The following is a 25,050-nucleotide window of genomic DNA, read 5'->3' as shown; positions in this document are numbered from 1 at the left end:
GTTGGAGAGGGCAGGTGGCTGTAGCAGTCTGCAGACCAGCCCCCGAGGGGTGGGTTGCATCTGCATCCCCGAGAGACAGCCTGGCCACAGTGGCCAGGCTTTGGGACCAAGCTCAGGGCTGTCACTGGACTTGGTGGAGAAAGGTCTCGGGGCTTAGTGGCTTCCACTCTTTTATTTGCTGAGCCCAGAGGCTTCTGGATGGCGAGAATCAAAGCAGAGCGAGGGGCACGGCGGGAGCAGGGTTAACTGTGACAGCTCTTGAAGTCCCCATTTCAACTCAGACCCTGGCGGAATTTCCCCTGTAATACAAAGAAGCGTTTTGGAGTTGGTTGATTTCAAGGTGCACTTTTCATCTTCTTCCGTCTGCGCTCATGTTGAGATGAGCCTCTGGCTGTCATTCTGCCATGGGGACCTGATGCTCAGACCTCGTGGACACTTGAGCCGAAGGGATGAGACCGAGTACCCCGGCGGGCGAGGGGTGGCAGGGGCCCCAGGCAGGAAGCTCCCGTGCTGGCCGGCGCTCCGCGCTGCCCACCCCCACTGTCTGGATGCGCTGGAGACTCACCAGACTCTCTCAGCAAGGGCATCTTGGCTTTGTTGTACTCTCAAAGGTCATCCCTTGCCTTATTTTAATTAGTTTGTGTAGAAAATGGTATGTTTTTCATCAGTCCATTTTTGAGATTACTTCTCAAACAATAATGCCAAGAATAGTCAGCGTGTGCGGAATTTATTGTCGACTTTCAAACTAAAGGTCAGCCCATTACAGATAGAAGAATGCTCTTTTTCAAATCAGTTTGTGTACGGCACCGAAAGGGACAGTGGACCAGCACTGCCCTCTGTCACTTACCGTCCTCTCTTTCCTTTGTAGCAGCAGCTTCAAGAGTTTTATAAAAAACAACAGGAACAGTTGCAGCTTCAACTTTTACAACAACAGCATGCTGGAAAGCAGCCTAAAGAGGTACCGACAATACGTATTTTACTTTCAAACCGCAGCTCCCCGAGGACTCTCTAGTGGCTGTTAAACTGTCATTCATCTTTTAAGTGATTGCGCAACTGAGCTGACTCTATCGGTTCTCGGCTTTCAGACCCAGAGTTATTGTCCTGTTGTCTGAGGTTCCTCGGTTCCATTTGCTTCCTGCCACTTATCTTCCCAGTGCTGCTCCAGAGCCTACCTGTGTGGGGGCCGGGACAGGGGTCTTGGGCCGAGCACCCTCGGCTCAGGCTGGAGCTGGGGGTGAAGCGCTGTCTGTGGCATTTTTCTGGGACACTGGATTTTTCTTTTTCCAGCTCCAGAGGCTCTGGCCTTACAGCGATGGCCTCTTCTGTCACAAGAGTCAGCTTTTGTGAGGCTGGACAGACCAATAAGAGTCGGAAGAAAACTCAATGTCCCCATCTTCTTTGAGCTTCTCCCCACAGTTCTCCGCCTTGTAGTGGCCGAGGCCCAGGGAAGTCGGGGGTCTCAAGATCCTGGCTGAGGGTTTTCGTGGTACAGTAGCTTCTCTGTACTGTGCTTTGTGGGGTCACAGGTGTCTGCATGAGGCCCACCACCCCAGTGGGTGCCAGCAGGCCTGGTGCGGCCCTCCTGGGGCTCCGCATCGCCCTCTGGAGGACTACTTGGTGAGGACACCCGGGACCCATTTCAGAGTTGCCCACCCAGCCCACCTCCTCCCACACCCCCCTCCTCCTACATGTGGCTGGTCACCTCCTGGGTCACCTCCTTGTGGTTCCATAGGCAGCCCCACCTCCTCCTCTGGCCTCCCTGCTGCTGCTCTCAGCGGCTGGCCACTCCCGTTCTTGCAGAGGGCCTTACCAGGTGACTGCCCACGTCCCGTCCCTCCCATGAGCACAGATGCGGTGGCACTCCTTCCGCACCCAGGAGTCACCTACTCCCCGTGTGCCAGCCACTCCCTCTCGCGGGCTGGGTCCGCTTTCTGTGCCCTGCCAGCTTCTTGCCCGAGCCCTGCTCAGCAGCCTCCTGTACCCCCCGCGGAGCAGGGGCATTTTTGGGGTGAAGGGGAGGCGGGGTTGAAATGAAATTGCTGACACAACCCTCAGTACAGTGGCGCTACCGGGTGCTGCTGCAATAAAATAGGGAACAGATTAAAAAGTGTCTAAAATGTAAATCTAAAGGACTAACAGTAATTAAAATGGAAATGGCGCAGGGAGGGAAGGCATGTAATTGTGAGATATCACTGCACAAGGCTCTCAGCTTTGTTTTGCTGGCTGTTTTTCTAATTCAGCAGGGCTTACTCATCAGTGGCAGTTCAATGCGCGTTAATGACTCTGGGATTGCAGGCATCACTCTGGACAAAGAAATGATTATTGTGCGGTCAAAAGAAGTTCAAAGACAAGAAGGGAATTTCAGTTTTTTCCTTAGAGATCCACATTCAAGAGCATATAAATTAAGCCAAATGTTAAAAACCACAGTCTGAAAGCTGACTTCAAAGTCACAACTCTCTAATTAATGAACTGCGAGCTTCAGTTTGGACAAGTTGTGGTTTGATGCGCCCATAAATCAACATGACAGCCCTGTTTCACAGTCTCAGACAGTGCTTGTCATTGAGTCACATCAGATGTAAACACAGCAGAAAAAAGAAGGGGTGTGAAGGGGGGCAATTGATCAACAGAATTGGTAAAAACCCACTTTTGAAGCACATTATGCATGATCACAGGAAATGGTTACAGCCTCGAGAGGGTTCCCTTCTGCTGTTGCTTTTTTGAATCAGATTTCTAACAGCCTTCAAAAGGGAGAATAAGAATTATGGAGACTCTCCCCTGTGGCTCACAGGCAATAACCCCCTGTTGTTATTTTGTGCTTCTTTCTTTTCAAAGGCATCAAAATTTAGTTTTTTAAAGATCTTTAACTCTATATTTGAAGACAAACAATAAAGGGCTGCCACTGTCATTCTTATCAGTTACCGGGGACTGTGTTCCCCCTTTCTGTTGCCACTTCTTGTTAACCTCTTATTTGGTCTGTTAGACAGAGTTTGGAATCCTCGTCCTCATGCTGGGAGAACATGAAAGTTCAGATGAGCTCCGAGGGCCTCCGAAGAAACGAGAAAGGGAAAGTTACGGGGCAGGAAGGAGGATAAAAGTTCACTCTCCAAAATTGCTCCTGTCAGGAAGGGGAGCAGAGAGAGGGGGGTGATGGCTGCGCCAGGGACGGAGGGAGGCGGGGAGAAGATGCTCCGTGTCCACCGAGGAGATGCACCGTGACGGCATTGCCCCTTGTCCACAGCGCCAGGTCTGCCGTGGTCCCTTCCCAGGCAGAGGTGACCCAGGAGAGTTGTGGCCTAGAGTCTCCCGTGGGGGGCGGAGGCCGGTGGAGTGGAGGGGTCTCCTGGCTCGGTGCTGACCCGGTTCTTGGTGCTGTGGGACTTGGTCAGTAGGTCCCTCCTTCTCTGGGGTGTCGGGGCTGGTCTCCTGAAGTTCATCCTGCAGGTGGTGGTCCCTTGGTGGTGAACAAAATGCAGCCACGTGGTAGCAATTTGATGATGCTGGTCGTGCTTTTAGGAGGGTTTGAACTCAGAGGTTGACAGGGAGAGCAAGCACATCACAAGCCACTCCTTAGTGGCACGTAATTTGGTGCCGTGAGTTTTACGTCCCCCTGTTGATGACCTGCAGGGAGCCCTCGGGTTGCCTCGGGTGGTCTGGAGATGTCTCCCTGGGCAGCCTTGCTGCACGCTGGGTTAGACCCAGGTCCCTGCTCAGGAGATAGATGCTCATGGTGGGAGGAGGCAGAGGAGCCCCGCACAGCCGGGGAAGGGACTGGTGTGGAAAATGGAGGGCCCAGTTAATATGAAATCAAGCTACAGAGAAAGATGGCGTCCAGTGCTGGTGAGGTAGGCCCAGCTGATTGTTTTCAAAGGCCGGTTTGTCCCAGGCATTTATGACGGTTTATGTTAGGCCTAGGGAGTAACCGAGAAAGGGAAACCAGACCTTTGACTGGCGCGCAGGGAGGGGATCCGAAAGGCAGGGTTTATCAGGCCCTTCTGCGTTTTAACGCTGCCCACTGACCTGCCGGGGGACTGCGCGGAGACCTTTTTTGTGCGCATTCAATTGTGAGAAGTAAACAAACGGACTCGTATCCTGTGTTTGGTAACTGGGTGGGGAGCAAAGTCTGGCAACCAGTGTTGCTTTTAAATTCTTTCTTTGGACAATGGGCCTTGTATACTTTTATATCCTGGCTTTTCAAACGTGCACAGCTTTCGTGAGGTTTTCCTAGGGATGGCCAGAGACAACAGAGAAGGCATCAGTCACTTTGTATAAATACACGATGTTTTAAACATTTCATTTACAGTAAGACAGGAAAGGCCCGTCCCAGCCTCCGGCCCCCAGCACACTCTGCCTCAAGAAGGGCTCAGTCCTCGATCCTGTAGTGTCCACGTTGTCCTTCTCTCCCTCCCTGCCCCCCCTTTTTTCCTTATAATGTCGTGAGTTAATATCTGTTGAAGAAGTGAAAAAAATCATTTTGACATGAATATAACTATCATTGGGTTTTACATTAATGTGATAACGTGGGAAGGGTGAAGACAATTGGATCATTTTATGCATGCTGTTCTTAAAATGAAAACACGGGCTTTTCATTTAAATTTATTTAAATTTTTGTTGTTAGTGGTATAGAATTTGTTTTTTGGAGTGAAACTCAATTAACTTTCTCAGTGGCATGGTAGTAAGTCTGAAATTGGTTGCTAATAGGAGAATGAGGGTTTTTACTGTGGAAGAATCTACGTGGAGCCCGGAAGGAAGCCACCATTTTTCTCCTTCTTTGGACTTGGCCTTGGAAGGTCTGGGTGCGCACGCCGTTTGGTGGGGGCCCAGATCCAGGCAGTGAGTGCCCTGTGTGGGGGGTCCTGTCACTGACGGGAACACGCAGGTTCTGTGAGCGTGAGCAGCCCACCCGATTCCTGACCTCCCTGATCTCTTGAATGTGAGTCAGAATCGGGAAAAGGTCTGATTTTTTTTTTTTTTCTTGAGGAATTCTTTTTCCTTCTTTTTGGCCCCGGTTTGGGAAGGGTTAATTTCCCTTTCTGACAGTTAGCCCTGGTGTGGCCGGGCCCTCCACCTCGAAATGATTCCTCGCAGATTAAGGATATTAGATAATTTCCTTCTATTTATTATACTACCGCACTGTATTATCTTTCTATCACTGAGATAATTACTGAGGAAATCTACATTAATTTTTTGGCTGGAGCAAGGCCTGCTAAACACAGGAATGCTGTATTGATGTTTTACACAACAGAAGTTTTCCTCCTATCAGGACCCATCAACAAGAAGATTCGCCCGTGTCCTAAAGCCCTTTCTTTTTGAGAACAAAGCAGGCGCCTGCCAAGTGGGTCCAGCGAGCAGGCCCTGGCCCTCCCAGGCCACAGTCAAGTTGAGGCGCCTGAGCTTGAGCCGCTCCTATCCGGCACTCGCAGTCAAGTGCCTTGGTGTTGTTTGGTAAATTATGAATGTGTGTAATTAAAATCTAGCGGCTGTTTCTATGAAAGATTTACAATGTTATTTCATCGTTTGTCATGGCTAATTAACAATATTAGATGAAGTTTTTCTTCTTCAAAGGTCTGATTTCTTCTCATTTATTTACGTCAGGAGTGATAAACAGAGTAGTTTAGTTACAGGCTCCTGCCGGTGCAGGCGGAGAGGGCCTCACCTTGCTCCTCTGCACCCCCAGGGCTCAGGGTTCCAGGCCCCTGGCCCAGGCTGGGGTGGGTGACTGCAGGTCTCAGGTCAGAGGTTGGCTCCCGACTGCCTGAGGTGGGCTGCAGGGGGAGCCGCTGTGGAGGGCACAGCCATCAGAGGGAGTGCCTTCCCGCGAGGCAGCTCCTCTTGAGAGGTGGCTGACGCGGAGCCCACCCTGGGCCCAAGCCACCCTGGGTTTCGGGGATGGCGGTGAGTTTGGGGTGCTGCCCTCTTGGCCTGGCCTGGGAATGGCCTCTCACGTGTCTCCTCTTCTCTTGCAGCAGCAGCAGGTGGCCACCCAGCAGTTGGCCTTCCAGCAGCAGCTCCTACAGATGCAGCAGCTCCAGCAGCAGCACCTCCTGTCTCTGCAGCGCCAAGGCCTCCTAACCATCCAGCCCGGGCAGCCCGCCCTTCCCCTCCAGCCTCTCGCTCAAGGTATGGGCCCTGTCTCTATGGCGGCCCTGCGCAGGCTTCAGGGCGGAGAGGCCAGGTGTCTGGGGCTGCCCCAGGTCCTCGAGGGGGCGATGGCCCTCTGAGACATGCGTGTGCAGACTGAAAGCAAGGCTGCAGGAGGTCCTGGGGGCCTGGTCCCTGAGGCCAGAGGAGCACTTGGGGGAGCATCGTGCGTATTGGTCCCTCGGGGAGCACTGCAGCAACTCTGGGGACATTTCTGTTTGGAACCAGGAAGTCTCCTCTCAGGCTGCTGTTAGTCATGTTAACACACATTTTATGTCATGTAACTTGTTGTATTTCAGACCCAGCAGTGCTTCACACACATGCCATTTCTTAAATATCTAGGCATGAATTTGTGTTTGTTCCCCTGTGAATCACTCAACTCGGTCTCGTTCAGTTGCGAGAATCAAGGTCATGTTTTCTCTCCCTCTCTCCTTTTTCATTGGCCTGTGGTGTGGAGCAGGTTCTCGCCCTCTTCAGAGCAGGTGCCCTTTCTGTTGCCAGTTCTTCCTCAGACGTGGGTTCCTTGAAAATGAAGAGGTTTCCTAGGTTTCATGAGTTCCTTCCGCAAAGCCGCTGACATTTCATCCCGAGGGTATTGGACATCACAAGAAGAGGGAAAGTCGGGGCGTTGGCTTAAGCCGCTCTGGCTTTTACATATGTGTGAAGGCAAGTGGTCATCAGGGGAGGAGAGAGGAGGTGACGTACCTGTGCCCATGTCCTTGGCTGGCCACATTAGTAAGTCCCACATCTGCAGATTCAACCAAGCATGGATTGAAGATATTCAGTTAAAAAGAGAGCATCTGTGCTGAGCATGTGCAGGATCCTCCTTGTTCCCACCATGTAGTAGAACAAGTGTTTGTATCCTGTTACGCTGCAGTAGGTGTCAGTGACCTGGAGGTACTTCCCAGCGTGAGTACGATGCCGGGGTTGCCTGCAAGCTGAGCACCATTTAGATAAGGGACTTTGGCATCCTTGGGTCTCGGCATCCAGAGGTGGCCCCGTGGACACGGAGGGGGGTGGTTCCTGGCTCCACAGACCTCAGTGGCTTCCTCAGCCCTGGGTCCTCCGAGCCTCAGCAGGTTTGATGTGTGTCTCCAAGGCAGCAGGCCACAGCTTTGGGTGTCACAGGCTCAGTTGTCATCTGAAGAAGGCTGGAAATGTGGGGTCTTCCTGGTGTCCTCTTAGGCGGGGCTGTTGGCTGGTGACCGTGGCTGGCGAGTGGAGCCAGTGAAGCTGAAGCGGGGCTGCATCTGAATCTTCCTGTGGAGTCGGCCACACCCAGCTTCTGTCCCTGAGGGTTCTCCTTGTTCTGAAGGTGGACTGGGGCCTCTCCCTCGCCCTCCACACCTGTGCACCCCACTGTTCAACTTGGTGCCTCCTCATCAGTGCTTCCCCGGATGCCCTCAGAGGGGCAGGTTTGGTGACTGCGCCATAGGAGGGAAAGGGAGGCCATGGGGCTAGCGCATTGTGAGCTTTTGCCCAGTGTCAGTTGGGCTTCCTTCACAACTCCTGGGTCATAGTTGGACACACCTCCTGGCCTCGGGCTTCACCCTGTCTCCCTTTCCCTCTGCTCCTAGGCTGTGAAGTTTGCTCTCCGAGGTTCATTGTTATAGTATATCAGTTAAGCTGTCCAGAAGAGGGCAATTGGGCAGGGACAAGACAAGCTCATACATAATGTGCAAGAAATGAATGTGGTGGTGCATGGAGTGTAATCTCTGCAGTACCACATCAGACACCGGCAGGTAATTCACTGGGGTGGCATTGATGGATCTGCTTAGCAGTCTGCTGTAACTAGAACCCCCTGCAACATTAGGAGGGCACTCGCTTGGCATTGGAGGGTGCCTGTGTGCACCACGATGGCACAGCTGTACGGGCAGATATTCCTGGAGTCGAGTTCTTGCAGGAAGGAGAGCCACACTCTTGCCATCTCCTGTGGATCAGGAGCCGGGCTTGTCTCCCCTGCCCCCTCAGCCACGGAGGCCTGAGAATTCAGTCGTGTGGACTACAAGACAATTCCTTTTTATCAGAGAGATGATGGCTTAAAACTGATGTCATTATGAGGTTTAAATCAACTTTCTGCTTGCTTGAACATGGTCACCTGGGTATGGATGTACAAGGACAAAAAAGGTTGATCAACTCTGTTTGTCTTTGAGCCAGTGATACCTGGGGTGGTAAAATTGAGTTCCATGAGCAGTAATCTGTCAACTGTCCCCACAACATACATTTTTTAAACCCGCGCCTGCATTTTCTTTTATTATGAAGGGACTGGATGTCCTGGGGAAAAGAAAAGGAAGGAAGGAAGGAAGGAAGGAAGGAAGGAAGGAAGGAAATGTAGCCAGGGCACAGGAGTTAGGTGGCGAAAATGCCGGGATGTCCGCTGATGGAGAAGCCTGCGTGCGCACTTCCACACGGCTGACCGCGGGCCTGCTGAGGGTGGCCACGTGTGAGAGGACAAGGATGGAGAGCCACGTTCTGAAGGCCCTCTTTTTCCCTCTGGAGGGGGTTGTGCTGTCCTTCAGGTTGTGGTGGGGCCTTTGCTCCGTGGGCAGGGTCCGCCCACCTGGTCTCACCTGTTCTCTCATGCTCTGCTCCTCCCGAGCACCTGCGGTTTCACATACAAAGACTCTTCCACTAGCTTTCTGACCGTTTAAGTTTTAAAACCCACTCTCCAGGTATAGGGGAAGCTGCGGGCTGGTTACGTACCTCTTAATGGGTTTGCTCTTGGTCCTATGAATCCATCATTTGGAAGAAATGGGGGCTCTCTAGAAGTTGGATATCCACCTAGTCTGTCGAGTGACTCCTCGCCTGCCTTCCTGTCTTAATTCTGTCTTGAGATCTGGGCTGTGGAAGGCCAGCACCCTTGGTAGAGGGTGTCCAGAGTTCGCTGAGCAAGCCGTTGACCGTCGCTGGCAAAAGCAGCACTGCTGGAGGATCGGGCTGCCTGCCTCTCGCCGGCTCCGATGAGAAGGTTCTGAAATGTAATTATCACATCGAGATTTGACCCAGAAACAGCTCTGTGGTCACGCAGCCCATTAGTGTTTACCCTTCTCCCCCGGAGGAGGAAGCTGCGTCCCCTGGCTCCTGCAGGTGTAACAAGTGGGGAGCCCTCGTCCCAGTGCCTTTGCCCACTTTGCAGACTGCTTTGGGATTGTGCTGTTCTCAGAGGGAAGTGTCCACGCAGCCCTTAGACCAGTGTCCTTCCCATGCAGCTGACCCCAGAAATCAACTCACTTGAGTGGAGAAACAGGCAGTTGGTGCTTTTCCTGTGTTTGCAAAAGAGAATAGAAACAGGCATGGATTCATGTGGTTCTGGTGAGCACACTATCAGCACACAAGCCCGCGGGCTGCTGGTTCAGTTGAGCGAACGTGGGTCTGAGGGTCAGCCATGTTCGCAGGTAATTGTTGGTGTGCAGACTGCAGAGGCGGACTTACCAGGTACTGGCACGTCCCACCTGTCACTTGGGAAAGTGTTTGAAAATAATAGCCCAGATGCAGCAAAACCGGACGAGGGATGGTATAGTGGCCTTTCCCTTTGTTTAATTTGCCTCTGAGGTTTAATTTTCAGGGGACAAGTAATAATTGAATATGCCTAATAACTAAATGCTCATTTGGGACAAAATCCATCAAAATATAATTGGCATTTGATTTTTATGGAGGGGGAAGGAAACGGATTCGGCTGTGGAGGATGCGCTCTAGGAACATCTGACCACTTCATGTATCCTTCGAAGCCGCCTTTATGATATATATTAATTGCAAATAGTTGGGCATTTGAACATTTTCTCGAAGAACCGATAGGAGAGACCAACTGTTTTTGTTAACGTTCCTGGCGGAAAGGCGGGGAAGGTTATTGGTCTGCTGTGCAATAATTTACTCCTCTTTGATATGCAAACGATCCACGGTGAATATAAAAAAATCCTATCAGACTCATTTCACAGTTCTTAACCACTCGGATTCTCTGGAGTCCATCGCCTCATTAGACCAGCGCTCTCCAATGCTGGCATAATTAAAATCTTTAACAGTTTAGCAAAGTAAAGATGTTTGGCTGATCACGTTGAGATGATTATCTCTCCATTGTATTCTAAATGACAAAAATAAATTAAATTTAGACCTTGGCATTTTTTATTATGTGTTTCAAATGAATATAATGCACACAGCCTTCTCCTTTAATTCAATACCTTCAGTTTGGTAAGAAACATGCCTCTTTCGGCTCCTGCTACTTACCCAGAAAATGGCCGGCTTCGCCCGCTGGCTGTTATGCTGGGTGGAAACAATGACCAGCCGTCCACTAGGCTGAGTCTAAGGCGGAATTGCCTGACGAGGTGTGATTTCTTTTTGGGGTTCTTCCAGAGGAAGCGGCTGCTGCTGGTGGCTGGTAGCTCTGATGGAGGCTTGCGGTTGCGTGTGTGCATGCGCTGGAATATGCATGGAGGTAGAAATTGGGCATGCTGGGCCACAGGGGCTGCTGCCAGGGTAGACCACCAGTCCAGGATCGTCAGGGTGTGTCCTGGTTGTAATTCTTCCTGGGAAAAATACCGGCGCCACTTCACTCCTTTAGACCCATGTCCACTTTGACCCCCTTGCAAAACAGAACAACTTTATTGCCCCAAATTTATTTTACATCTTCGTTTCATTCAGCGATGGTTCATTAGCATTGATTTAAGAAATGACAGTAATAATAGTGTTACTTGTGTAAAAAGTTATACAGTTTTTCAGTAGACACATCCATCAATTAAGCATGTGGTACGAGAAACCAAAATTAATGAGGAAGATAGGTGTGTTAATGAAATAATCATAGTATAATCAATTTGACTGTTAAAAGTTGAAAAGCATTTCAGGAAGACGATATGAATTCATAATTTATGTCTAAAAGTGATTAATAAAAACTATATTTAATAACAAAGCTATTTGTCATCATTTAAGACTTAAGCACAAAAATTATTCATTTTGTGGCCCGCATTGTCATAAGAATGTAGTTGAACAGTTTCATTCTGGGCCCTTCTTTGTGTCTGGAGATAAGGTGCCGTCCTCAGGCTTTTCCTGAAATTGGGAAGCAGCAGCTGGGCGGAGGGAGGCGGGCGCTGCTGTGGCAGAGTAGCTGCTGGGCCCCTGTCCCTGGTCTGCGCGTGATGAGGGCCCTTCCGCCCGCAGCTCCTGGGAGGAGGTGCTCCCGTGTTTGCCTTGGTGGGGAGGGGAGGAAAAAAGAACTGAACACACCAAAAAAACCCCTAACACTAGGCTTTGTTTACTGACTCTTTGATTTAATTACTGTTTGAAGAGGCCGGAATTAGCTGTTAATTGATTTAATTATCCAATTTGTTTGTTTCAGGCATGATTCCAACGGAGCTGCAGCAGCTCTGGAAGGAGGTGACGGGTGTGCACACTGCAGAAGAAGCCACGAGCAACAACCCCAGCAGCCTGGACCTGACCACCTGTGTGTCCTCCTCCGCCCCCGCCAAGGCCTCCCTGGTGATGAACCCGCACGCCTCCACTAATGGCCAGCTCTCGGTGCACACGCCCAAGAGGGAAAGGTAGGCAGGGGCCTGGGCCCGGCAGAAGGCTGGCCGTGGTCTGGGAGGGCAGGTGGCCTGACCCCACCTGGCCCAGGGCTCCCTAATTGGATCAGTGTGTCTTGAACATGCCTGTAATTACGTAACAATGTATTCATTATGGTGTGGGTGTGAGCATCTAATTGTTTTCACCTTTTCAACGTGGAATTAGTACGGCTGTAGATCTCACGGGCTTAGGGCCAGGCAGAAGTCTTGGAGTGTCTCATTGGGTTAGATGTCAAGACTTCCAGGTCCTCTGTCTGCCAAGTTCTCCCCTTGGTCAAGCTCAGTTTCTGGGCTCTGAGCACCTGCTGGTACCAGGCGCATCTGCTGTGGGCGATTTCGCATCGTGGTTTGAGAAACAGGACTTACTTTAGGCTGTGCTGCCCTTGTAAAGGTGGGAAGCCCGTCTTTGCCTTCAGTGTGTCCCCAAAGCACATGGTGCGTGTAGACCTTGAGTGGGGGCGTGAGACTGGAGGGGTGCAGGTGGCCTTGTATCTGCACACAAGCTTCCTCAGCACAGTGGTCATAGGGTCGCCTCACTCCTGCTGCCTTCCTGCCCTGAGCTTATGAGTTCATAGTTTTCAACATGTGTGTTCATGGAAGCCCAGGTTGGCTCGGAGGCCTGGAGGATGTCATGTGCACAAGGAGCTCTAGGAAAGCCAAGCTGTTGATCCCTGCCATGGTCCCTTCCGCCCAGGCATGTTCCTCGAGCTGCCGGGGTGCTTTTCCTGAGCAGAGAGCGCCCCTAAGATTGACAGCTCTTTCCAGCTTACTCTTTTCTAAACTGTTTCCTGTGTGTTTCACACACAGAGAGCTTCCACACATAGAAGAGGAGACCTAAACAGCAGGATGTGATAGTAAATGCTGCTTCCATCAGGAAGAAGCAAGTTCTGGATTTTGTTCTTAAATAGCAATGACTCCATAAAAAAATGAATTATATATTTCAGTTAAGCAGCTGCAAACATTATTTCATATCTTTCTCATGGTGTTGAGCATCATAAGGCAACTGGTGTAATCAGGTACATATCTTTATATCAGAATATATAGAGTCAAGATCTGATCCACATATGTAATAGTGGTCCCATAAGATTATAAAGGAGGGAAAAATTCCTACCACCCCATGCCTCATGGCCATGTGGGGCCAGCCCACAGGGCGCTACTTGGGTGTTGTGGGGACACCGGAGTCAACAGCAGTGTACGCCAGTCATGTACACACAACACACATACAGTTACCCGCGCGCAGTCCTGGCTGGTGATGAGTGGTGCCGTTACTGGTCCACACACTTGCTCTGCTTTACTCGTCAATCACCATTTTAGAGTGTGCTCCTTCTACCTATTAAAAGACATCATTGACAGTGAATAGTACATCATGTTAGCCAGCGGCAGGCTCAAACCTCATGTTGACCCCGTCTCCCGTGCGTCTTTTCTCTTGTGCCTGGGCTAAACCCATGCACTGTGGGCCTGGGAGCAATGCGTTGTGCTGCGCACGTGACCCCACGTAGCCCAGGTAGGCTGTGTGAGTACACTGGTGATGTTCACACACCCCCGAAGGGGCCAATGACCACATTTCTCAGACTGCATCCCTTGTCAGGGACACAGAGCTACACATATGCACACGCACACACAGGTATTATGTTTGAGCCTAAACAGCAGAAATGAGAATAATAAATATGTTCCCACCAGAACTTGGGACTCGCCTGTAAGATTTCCTTGTTTACATCTCCACGGCAGGTGTCAAAAACTAAAAGATGCTTTAAAGGGACTAGTTGAGAACAGTTTGAGGAACAGGATGGGGCACAGGGCGAGGCTGCTTGGAGCCGCTGGCCAGAGTGTGGCTCTCCTTTGCAGTGGGGAAAGACACGCATGGCCGGAAGGTGGCCTGAATCCCTGCTTCGTCATCTCCCCTCATGTCTTTATCATCATCATCATCATCATCATTTTTTCTAAATAGAAAGTCTTAGGTAGCTTGAAAGGAGAGGCTTGGGGCTGCTGCCCTTTGGTGGACTTGCTTTTCCCATCCTAGGGTTGCTGTGGTCCATTTGCTGCTGGACAATTGAATTGCATCTCCATCCACAGGCCTGGGAGGCCTGGCACTCAGAAGTGTGGACGGGTGCACTTGAGGTCTCCCTGCAGTCTTCTCACGGGAGGGCGAGGGGTGTCCCCTGGCAGTTCTCTCCTAGTGTAGTTGCAGCCAGGTGATAGGTGGGTGTCTTAAGGCACGTTGGAGGCTCAGTGGCTCCGAGGGACACTGGTTCTAGGATGCTCTGCTGGTTGGGTTCTTCTCTCAGGACCTGCATGGACACTGTGCCTCGTCTCCGTGTCTCCATTTCGCTACATGGCAGAGTTAGACCATGGGTCGGAAGAGAGCTCGGGTTCCAGGGAGCCTGCGCCTGGGTGTAAAGACAGGCTGGCGTTCCAGCTGTGTGCTCAGGGAGGACACAGCGACAAAGTGACACTCCATCACGTCATCTCCTGATTCTCTTGGCTTAGAGGCAATGTGGCCAGACTCAAAGAGAGTCCTCCCCAGTGCAGTTTCTTGTGTTTTATTGTTTCTGCTGCTGGGGCTGGAGCCCAGGGCCTGGTGCGCACTCTCCCCCTGAGCTGTACCACTGTCCCACCCCAGTCAGCACATTTTCACTGGCTGTAGCCAGGAAGGCCAAGAACACCTTCAGTTAAAGATAATTCAACGCTTTTAAGCTTATAGAATTGATCATTTAAAAAACCAATTATTCGTCGGCCAGCTTTGTGTGTACATAGGTACTTAAAATGAATATTCCCTATTGTGATTAATTTAAAAGTCCCATGTGTGATGTGCGGCTTAAATAGTGGGAAATGGTGAGGGAAAGGGAGAAAGCCTGCTGCTGTCCCCAAGGGCCTGTCCTCCCTGGTGCCGGGAGCTGGCCCTTCCTTGATAGTTCTCCTGTGAACACGGGTCCTCGAGAGCCCTGCCTCCACTTCCTGTGGCAGAGCTTTCTCTTTGCCCCATTCTCGTGGAACATCACACCCAGCGCCCCTCCACCCGACTGACTCCCGCCTGGGGTGGCTCTGTGGGGAAACTCGTTGGGAAAGGCAGTCCTGCGAGAGTTTGGGTGCATGGTTAGAGTCGTGGTGTGTCTGATGTGCGTGGCACCCGGGTGGCAAGTCTCCCTGCCATTTGGAAAACTCCTGCCCCCCCAGTCCCCCACCCTGGCCTGGTGCGTCTCCCGTGAGCAGCCTCTGCCGCAGCAGCTCTGGGGTCTGGTGAGCAGCAATCTGTTCAGGAGATAAATAATGTGGTTGGCACGCCACTCCTACTCTCCTCTTTAATTTATCTTACACAAGGAAAATTATAATTAAATCATTCAGGGTAAACCCTTGAGTGCAGAGAAGGGGAAAAGCACACTTTGGGAAAGATTGCCAATAGAAACCCACTTCCCTGTTGCGCGGGGCAGAGACGTTTATCAATATTCAGCAGTGTTAAGGCAGGAGCAGCCCATGTGGTTTGGGAGGCGGAGGCCAGCGCTGAAATCAAGGCTTGTTAAGATCCTGTCCCTGCGAAGCCGCGGACACTCAGCATCATTAGAATTCAGTACTGGTGCCGCGCTTCCTACTTTGATTTTTCTCCTGACAATTTAATAATGTTTATTGTGCTGATTACGTATAAATTCACTGGTGCAATAAACATACCTCTGTCGTCAGGGCCTTGGAGAAGCACGTGGGGATGCATTCGGCGGGCAGAAGCTGGAGGGGAGCAGGCACACCAGGTTCCTGCTCTCCTATCTTCCAGGGGATTGGGGAGTTATGACCCCTTCTGTAACACAGATGAGACTCAGGCTGGGCAGGTTCTGACCTTGAAGCCCTGTCCCTTCAAGTTGTCGACTGTCTCACTTTAGAAAATTCCAAGTTGGGGTGTGGGTAAACAGAATCAACAGAATGCAAATGAAACATTTATTAAAATGCTAAATTTAGTAAGCCCTTTGAGCTTTTTGGATCAAAGCAGCTATGTAAATACAAATAGCAATTACTACTTAAGTAATTGCCTGAATTAAAATTCTAAATATCACATTATGTTATGGTGCACTAGGGAAGGGAAAGAGGGCACTCAGTCAATCCCCTCCCTGTGCCATGCGCAAAGGAGCCACAGCCCACGTTATGCACGCTGCTGCACCCAATTTGCAGATGAGGAAATCACGTTACAGGTCACAGAGCCAGCTGGTGGCGTGCCCAAGATCCAGGTTCAGGTCTGACTTTGCATTTACAGAACAGGACTTCAGGTTTCCATTGGAGGTGAATGCTGAGTTATGATATGTTGAAATCTGTATCTCTAAAAGAAATTTCAAATTGAATTTGAAATTCAATGATTCTAAATTTTAGATAATGTTCAATTTTATTCAACTTAAAATTTAATAAAACCTTTATTGACTTAACCTACTATGTGCAAATCATAGTGCTTATGTGAGGGTAGTAGCGTTTCCTCTTTTATGGAACATAGAAACCTTTACTGGGCCTCTCATGGAGGCTGGGGAACCCTAAAACAGAACCCAGTGCGCAGCGTGGATGCCCTGCAGGATCTGCACACAGGCCAACGGGAGGCCAGTCCTGCCCCTGGAGCGTCCTCGCCCTGTCCTGCCTGGTTACCCTGCAGCTTCTGCTGGATGCCTCCTGCATCTGTGGGGCTTCTGCTGTCTTCCGTGGTCCACAGAAGCAGTGCTCCTTTGCCTTCAGTTTGGCCATCAGAAGAGGTCTTATAACTCACTCGAGCATCGCTGCTGCCCGGCTCTTCTAAATACTTGTTACAAGGCTTCCTTAAGCATTTGGTCAGACATTTCCTTGAACTCTGCAGAGCCTGAGCTTGGGTGGACCCTGCTTCCTCCAAGGCCATCATACTCTCTCTCCTCAGAACCCAGCAACCCCAGTGCGGTCCTATCTTCCATGAGGTGTCACCTGCCTCTGATCCCTCGGGGTGACCCTGGATGGCCATCCTCACTTGCTGACGGACCCCAAGTGTGCCAGTTGTCTCCTTTTCTCTTCCCTCCCTCCTTCCCTTCTGGTAGGGGTGTTGCTTGCGTTTTCTGCGGCCCACAGCTGGCAGCAGCCTTGAGACATCCCCTGCAGGCTCTGCTCGGCTCCTTTGCTCTGGGACAGTTTCATTGGTTGCAGTCTCTGCTTTTGACCTGTGGCCTCTTGACTGGTGGCCACATGTTTGACTATATAACAGTGACGTTCATGTTTATGGGCCCTGATGATTTCAGAAGACAAGGAACTTTGAAATGTGGACATGCTTGATGTTTTGACTTTTTTGTTTGTTTGTTTGTTTTGTTTGTTTGTTTCCTTAAACTAAATTCTGTGTTGATGGATAAATGTCGGCCTTCTTGGTTTAACTGCTAAAATTTCCCAGACTGATACACAAGTCTTTAGCTTTTGCGTGTTCTCATGTTGATTGAGAGTCTGTAGAGCCAGAAATGTCAGCAGTAAGTTATTGTTCCCATGACTCTCGAGAGTTCTTCCTCATTTCAATTTTTGTTTTTCAAAAATCAGTAACTTTTTTTTTTGTTTTTGTTTGTTTATTTGAAAGTCTGAGCAAAGCAGGTCTCCTAATTCTTTCTTTCCACAAGGGCATTTTGAAGAATGTGCAAAGGGTTGCAAATTTTGACTCCGACCTGCCAGTACTCTGGAAGCTTTGCAGTGGTTTGCAACAGAGGTGGGCAGACCCGGCCCACCACTAATGCAGCCCACTGTGAGCTTTTGTGCATAAAGTCTTACTGGGAACGGTTGTGCTCATCCCTTATCTGTTGCCTCTGGCTGCTTTTGCACTACCACAGCAAGCTTGAGTAATTGGCCCCTCAAATATTTACTGTGTAGCCATCTTTAGAAAAAGTTTGCATCCCTGGACCTTCACCATCAGACCTGCTCCTCCTGTTTATAGGGACATTCTCAGGGAGTTCAGGAAGCAGGCAGCCTTCTGGGCCCTTCCCATGCTGACTTGGGTTCCCTGGCTCTGAGATGGGATGTGGGAAATTGCATCTGCCATGCATACCTAGGTTCTTGGTGTGCACAGGCTGCAGGCCTGCAGTTGGGCCACGGTGTGGATGCCTATCAGAGAATCCAGGCCTCAGACTAACCGCAGACCTGCTGAACCCAGATCTGCACTGTAGCAAGGTCCCCAGGGGTTTGACATGCATGTTCAAGTTCGAGAAGGAGTGCAGGCAAGATGTTGAGTTTACCTGGGTCTTGACTGTTGACAAGAACCGAATTCCCCCCTCCCCAGATTTGATTGACATCCCAGTGCACAAAGACAGCAGTCGCCATTCTTGTGCAGGCTGTCAGAGAAGCCATGTTGCTGGAAGGACCCACCCCTGGCTCTGTTCCCAGAGGCCTCGGTTTGCACTTTCTCTGTGGGGTCTCAGGCATAAAAGTTCTTGAAGGTCCGGTTTTTCTCATCTCTGGGAAATCTAACCCTGACATGTGACGGTGATGAGAAGCAGCTAATGATCATGTCACCATGACTCTGTGTGATATGCAGTGCAGAGAGGACTTGACCTGTTCCTGTTTCACGGTAGGGTTACGGTCCGCTCTGCACAGATGGTGCTACTGGGGCCAGAAGGGTCTTAGAACGTGTGGGAGTCTCACTGATGGTTAGTGGCCCTGCAGGGGCCAGACCTGAATTCTTTCTGACCCTCAAGTACTTGATTCCCAGCTGGGCCGCTCATCAGAACCACTTTGGCTCAGCCTAGACCTTTGATCAGGGTCCCCAGGGAGTAAAGCCAGGGGTTCAAGACCAAGCCCAGACCTCCCTTGGTCAGAGCCTGGGGCTGCACCTGGCTGTTCAGCCACCTCTCTTCCTCCTCGCCCTCATCTTTCCTCAGGGGTGGAGGCTGGGAGGCTGGAAGTGGAAGGAGCAGGTAGGGTTGTGGCGAGCAGGCTGCCCTTGTCCTGCCAGGTGTGTGGAGCAGCCTAAAGCCCAGGGGGTTGGTCTGCTTCAGTGCGGGCTCCTGGCAGCATCCTGGCACTGTCTGAATACAGTGGAAGAAGGAGCCTGTTGAGGGCAAGGCTTCCTTTCTTAAGTCAGAAGCACCCTCTGGGGGCTCCTCGGCATCTTGTACCCCACGTGCACTGTGCTGGTTGGCACCCAGCCGGGCTCCAGAAGGCTGCCATTCACTGATCTCAGCCTTGGCAGCCGGGTGCTCGTGGGCCTGAGCAGGAGGAGGGGCTTGTCCCAGGCCAGTGGGACACAGGTGCGAGAAGGGGCCAGGGCTTATGGGTTTCCTTGCCTGTTCACTTTGTGGGGTGATTTAAAGAAAACAAACAATAAACAGCTCGGCCACTGTCCCCTGGTAGCTGTGTCTTACCTCAGTGAAGTGCCTTATCACACACAGCGTCATCAGACTCCATGAATCTTTTTCTATTTATTGTGCTTAAGTGATGAGTGCTTCCTAATAAAATGACATCATTGATATGAAGAGGCACGTTCACGTTAGAAGTTGCTCCTGAGTTTGGTTGACTTTCAGTTTTTTCCTTGGGACGTTGTGTGATGTGAATCTCCACCACAGGCTGTTCATTCCATGCCTATGGGCCAAGTTTTCCACCCCAAATAATGTTGGAACCCCCAGTTTCCTGGACACTCTGCCCTGACGCACGGCTCTGGCGGGCACAGGCTTTCTGCCGAGGCCTCTTGCTAGCTCACGGTTTCTCCGTGTTCACTCAGGTGGAAGGGCCTGTGCTCACACACCCAGGGGGTGAAGGGAAGCCATGGCCAGAGGAGAGGGCCATCCAGCCTTGGAGGACTCCTACGGCGTTGCCCCTTGTACTGGGTTTTACGCTTTCACCTGCAGAAGGTGCTTGTTGGAATGCACACCTGCATTTCCCACCTGCCTTTCACGAGTGGAAGTTTTTCTCAGGTGGGTATCGCAGAAGGGCCACCTAAGCGCCTCCATCCCGAAGGCCAGGCAGCCTGGAAGAGTCCTGGTGTCCTTGTGGTCCCTCGTGACTGCCAGGTTCCCAAGCCAGTCGTGGTTGCAGAGGAGCACAGAGCTGGAGACTTGGCAGGAGGGCTTCCCTGCCGAGCTCCGGTGTCCTCCTCTGGCTGCCTGGCCCAGTCGCCAGCCGCGCAGGTCTTTTGGAGGGAGCCCCCGCCCCACCGGCTGGCTCGCTGGGGCAATGCAAATGAGTGTGTTACATGTGTACAGCATTCCCAAAGTTCTTTATTCCACCCCCTTTTGTAATCAGGCCAGGCCTAAGTATATTATAAAGTATATTCTCCTCATTAGAACAATAGTGGGAGCTCACAAAGGGAGATTGTTAATATGTGCTCCTGCTTGTCACTTCTGCCTGTGTGAATAAAGAAGATAACCATTCCTTTGGGAAGCTATTTCTGGAATTGAGCAACAGATACGCTAGCCAGAGAATTCTCCTAACTGTAATTTTCCTTTTTGTGTGTACTCAGAAATAACATCCCAGTGGGCTCCCCGGGGCCACCAGGCATGCAGCGCACAATCGCCACAGCCCAGGTGGTGTTACATGGGACAATCCCCCGGGCACATGTCGCCAAGAGCTGTACAGCTTGTTCAGTGTCTCCGTCCATATGGCGCTCGGTCCCATTCACAGGGAGGCGCCGGGCTGCGCCGGGTGGGGCTGCGGTCAATGTAGTGTGAAGCCGGGGCTTCTGCTCCCGGTGGCCGCCGCCTCGCTGGGGATTGGACCTCAGGTCCGAGCTTCAGTGTGCACACGCGCCGTGCCACTCACCTGCCGCCGCAGCTGGGCCTTGCCGCTGTCCTGTAGGCCCTGGTCCCTTCCGCGGGGCGACGCGCACCTGGTGTGCACAGGCCTTTCTGGGTGGTGGCTGGCGGAGTGACAGGGCAGGAGAAGTGCGTGTTTGTGCTGCAGTCCCATAAACAGGTGTCTGTTCCCTCTGCGTCCCCGTCTCTCCTTTGTTCTCCCCATCTAGATGTGGCAACCATCTTCATTGTGCAGTTTGGATTATTGGGCTACTTTTGGCTGGTTGGTTTTTGATCTAAAAATGGGGGGGGGGGGAGGGAGATGGAGCCTGAGCGAGCTCAGAGTGCCCCAGCACCAGGACGTCTCCAGTACCAAGGGAGGGGCGGGGCCGGGCGCTGGTCTGGAGGCACTTGGGAAGAGGCACCAGCGGGCCATTTATAGGCCACTGGAGCTGCTTCTGCTTCTGTGTCCCTGTTTGTGTTCTTGTTGGGTAAACAGACAGACCATGGCAACTGTGGCTGGTGGTATTCATACGACCTGTGAGGCTCCCTGAACAGTCTGTCCTGTCACAGTCTCCAGGAGATCAGTCCAGGGGCAGGCCGCCGCCGCCTCCCCTTCTTTCTTCTTTCTTTCTTCCTCTTTTAGAACTGCCTTGGGGTTGCTCTCTGCAGGTTCTTGGGGAGCTATGGGCTCCGCGTTGTGCTGTGAGGGCCTGGGATGGCGGGAAGAGAGAGGAACCCGCTTTCCTGTGTGTCGTCATCGCCTTCACAAGGGCTCCCCTGAGGGTGTGTCCTAGGAATTCCAGGTCATCCCCCTGAAAGGCTCCCCACTCTGGGTACCCCAGGCCCGCCGCGCCTCTGCTCTGGGACGGCCTTTGTGTCTGCAGTGTGACAGGCCAGGCCTGTCGTCCCGTACCCATGAGCCCTGTGTTCGACTCACATTTCTCCACATGAGTCACATTTGTGAGGAGAACACGACGTCTCCTGTTAAAGATCAGTGTGAGAAATAAATGGCAGTTTACTTTAATTAGAAAAAAATTGACACCAGGAGCTGGAATAATCCAGTGGCGTTTGAATAAATTAGAGGATGGTGAAGACAGAACTAAAAAGGAGCTCGCCACGGATAAGTGGGAAGCTGTCCAGAGTTCAGCGAAGTCTGTTTCCAAGTGGGACACGAGTCGGGGTCAGCACCACGTGTGTCCATGCAACCGTCTTGCCCAACACGGAGCACCTGCCAGGTGTCCTAGGCTGTGGCTCTTAGAGCTGAGCTCCCTGGTCACGTCTGCAGGGGACAGTGCAGAAACAGACCTGGACTTAGACAAGGACAGGAGGCACATCCCGGAGCCAGGGGCAGGCAGGCAGGCAGCTAAGCAAGGTGGAGAGGGTGGCCTGGCCATGCCTGTCACTCTGTCCCTTGAACAGACCCGAAGAGGAAAGGGAACACCCCTACAGGCGGAAGCAAAGGCCCCGGGGCAGAAGCAAAAAATGGGACTTGTTGTGCTGCATGGTGGCCGCAGCTTGCAGAGTGCTGTGCTGGTGACAGCTGTTAGGAGCCGCTCCGCAGCTGGACTGCAGGGCCAGGCTGCTGCTTGTCACTTCATCTCAGTGTGCTTGGCTTCCCAAGTCTCACAGGGCACGGTGTCCAGCCTCGCCTCAGAGCTGGGACTGTAAGGACTGAGGAACACCTGCTTTAGCTGCTGGCACACAGTAGGTGAACATGAGTTCGCCGTCGTCCATAACCGTGACGTTGTTGGATGAGAACCTGAGCTGCAGTAGTGGACGTTTATCAAGTGCTGACTCTGGTTTCTGGGAGTTGAAGGATGGCAGCACTTCTTCCTCTTCATGGCTTCATGGTCTAATTTGAGACGGGCGTGGACACAGACACCTGCAGGCCAGAGAGACCCTGCAGCCCTAGAAGCGCAGACTACAGCAGGGCAGGGCACATGCCCACAGCCCAGCTCCGCAGGAGGATTGCCAGGTGGAGGCCAGCTTGGGAAACTTAGACTCCAGCTCAAAATAAGAACAGTCCAAAGGTCTGGGGGCATCCTCAGTGTGAGAGCACCCAGACTCAACCTCCAATACCAAAAAAAAAAAAAAGAAGAAGAAAAAAACGATGTCCATAACTACACGTAATCCTGTAGACGATTTGTTAAAATGTGCACTTGTGGAGTATCTTGGTGATCTTGGTGTATTTGACCCCCACCCCCCGAAGGCCTCTGTGTGGGAAAGTTCTGTCCTGTGGTCCACGTCACACCCCTGCACACCCAGCCTGGCTCATGGTAGGTGCTAGGCATCATGGCAGAGACTGGATGACGTATTCAGAAAAAAGCCAGCGCATGGGTATCAGAGATTGAGACCACCAAGAACAGTCGCACTTTTGCCAGCCTGTTTCCCCGAGTGCTGTGGGAGCACCCGGGTGGCCTCATTCGATACCTGTAGATGCTTCAAACGGGAGACCGTTTGGCTTCTGATGAGGTTGGGTCTCGGCCTGCGTTGGGTCACCTGGGGGACTGGCTGCAGTCCGGGGCTTCGGACTCCATGAGTCAGGGTGGGCCAGCAGGTGCTGCTCCTCAGCAGGCTCCCAGGGACTGCACATGAAAACCACTGCGCTGCCCTGACGGGGCGTTTGAGCTTCCCAAGTGCTGTCCTGTGTACCCCGTTCATCCCTTCTGAAGGTCAGAGGGACAGAGAAGTGATCCAGATTGGGATTACTTAGGAATATCGGGGTTTCAGTGCCCAGACGCGTCCTTAGTTGTTTGAAAGACAAAAGTGTCTCAAGAGTTTGGCCCAGCGGGGACTCCCGCGCTGCTGGCCTGCAAGTCGCTCGCAGTTGCTGGCGCCTCGTCTCTCTGGATTTCTTCTCTGGGTCTGTTGTGCTCCAGGCCTCTGTCCTCGTTCTGTCCCTCTCAGCAGCTGGGCTCCTACTGATACTTCAAGGCCCAGATCAAATATCGCAGCTTTGATGTCCAGTCACCTGCTCAGTAGCCCTGTGTCCCCAGCCGTGGAATCGGGCAGAGCTGCGTCATCCGAGGACGAGCACCCGTTCCCTCACAGTCGATGCAGGTGACCCCAAACTCTTCAGTGTTCATCTCCATCAGCACAGAAACTGGAAAGTCCGTCCCGTCAGACTACGTAGTCACGCATGTGCACGTCCCAGTGTCTTACCTGTATTTAAAAAACCAGCCGCTGGCGGTGAGGAGCACGCCTGCACATATACACGTCTATCTGTGCGTTTGAAAGCTGCGTTACCACACGCACATAGAGGAATTGACGTGTCCTACTCACTCATGAATTGTGTGCACCCTGGTTTGGAGGTTCTGACCTCGGAACCCGCCGTGGTGCGTATCACTAAACGGGTGTTTAATAATATTGAACAGCAAGTTAAAGGTGGGGAGCATCTACCCCAGTGGACATAACTGAAGCATCTGCAGGAAGAGAAATCAAAGGGCTCACAGGAAGTCAGGAGGGACCCGGGGGGCACAGGAGCCTGATCTGAGTGGGTGGCTTGTGTCCTCAGCTCACCGGGCCCTTTGCTCTCCCTTCACATCCACTGCTTTGCTTCTGGCGGGTGATGTAGCCCATGCTGACTTCCATAGTGCGTGGTGGAGGAGGAGCTCAGAGGAACTCGCGTTGGAAATGTTACAGATGCTCTTTGTTTTTCTGGGTCCTTAATGTAGCAGAACCTGTGGACAAGGCGGTGGCTGGCCTGTAACACACCAGCGCAGACACACTGACCCACACGTTAGTGACTTTGGATCATTGTCCATGTATCTGCATTGACAGCTGCTGCCCCAGTCTCTGAGAGCCTTTGGTTTCTTAGCAAGACCCAGTGTTAATACAGGCAGTGGACAGCCCTGGCCGCAGGGTGTCCCCTTGCTGGTGTCAGATGTCAGGCCGCCTTCCTGACCACGGGCCTTTGTCCCTGCGCGACTGTGCTGTGGCCCACTCGCTGCCCCAGGTCTCTGCGCACCATCCTGCCAGGCCACACTGCAGACATTGGGAACGCAGTGGTGTGTTTTGCCCAGTGCAGCTGGGAGCGGGGGCATGCTGGTGACAGGGCTGGTGGTGAGCGTGACGTCAGGGCCTGCCGCCTGGCCTAGGGTTCCTAGCCTTTGTAAGGCAACCACTTACGAGTCACCTAGATGGCCCCCACACCAGACGCCCCTTGATCCTGAATGATAAGGTCAGGTCTTAAGGGCACTGGAAGCTCTGCCCTGTGTCATTGGGCCTGTGTGGGTCTGAGTCCCAGAAGTCCAGGATGACCCAGAGGTCCTCCCTCATGAGCGTTCACATGAGGTGTTCAGCGAGGGGCCTCTGGCCTCCGGAGGTCTGGAGGTTTCTCCGACCTCCACTGTGCTGGGAATGGGGCCCCACTGTCCTGAGGTGTGCTGTGTCCGCCCTGCAGTTATTTGTAGCATTTTCTTTAAAGCAAGTCGCTTTTTAAAATCCAGTAAATTGAGCCTCATCCTGTAAAGTGGCATCTGTGAAACCAGAGGAAGGAGGACATGCTCAGCCTCATTTTTTCTAATACATCTTTAAAATCTGTTCATCTTTAAAAACAGGCATTCTTCCCCCACTTGACAGGGGGAGGGGGGACAACCTTGAGGGCACATCTGGAGCTGGGTGCTGCGATGGGCCTCACCACTTTGAGAGGGGAGGGGCCTGGACTG

General features: G+C 52.0%; 1 protein-coding gene across 7 annotated transcripts in view; it reads left to right on the top strand.

Moving 5' to 3' along the window:
• Positions 1 to 25,050, top strand: part of Foxp1 (forkhead box P1) — a 518,767-nt gene that overhangs the window by 438,645 nt on the left and 55,072 nt on the right. For 6 of the 7 annotated variants that reach the window (XM_077793425.1, XM_026392656.2, XM_077793424.1 and 3 more), the window contains 3 exons: positions 869 to 958; positions 5,964 to 6,117; positions 11,465 to 11,666. In XM_077793425.1, coding sequence (XP_077649551.1) covers positions 869 to 958; positions 5,964 to 6,117; positions 11,465 to 11,666 — 446 coding nt within the window. The remainder of the gene's footprint in view (positions 1 to 868; positions 959 to 5,963; positions 6,118 to 11,464; positions 11,667 to 25,050) is intronic. The other variant, XM_077793427.1, reaches the window with a different exon arrangement.

This window comes from Urocitellus parryii, chromosome 16, assembly GCF_045843805.1.
Source record: "Urocitellus parryii isolate mUroPar1 chromosome 16, mUroPar1.hap1, whole genome shotgun sequence".
NCBI lineage: Eukaryota > Metazoa > Chordata > Mammalia > Rodentia > Sciuridae > Urocitellus > Urocitellus parryii.
The sequence above is the reverse complement of the archived record's forward strand: the minus strand, read 5'-3'. Positions and strand labels throughout refer to the sequence as shown.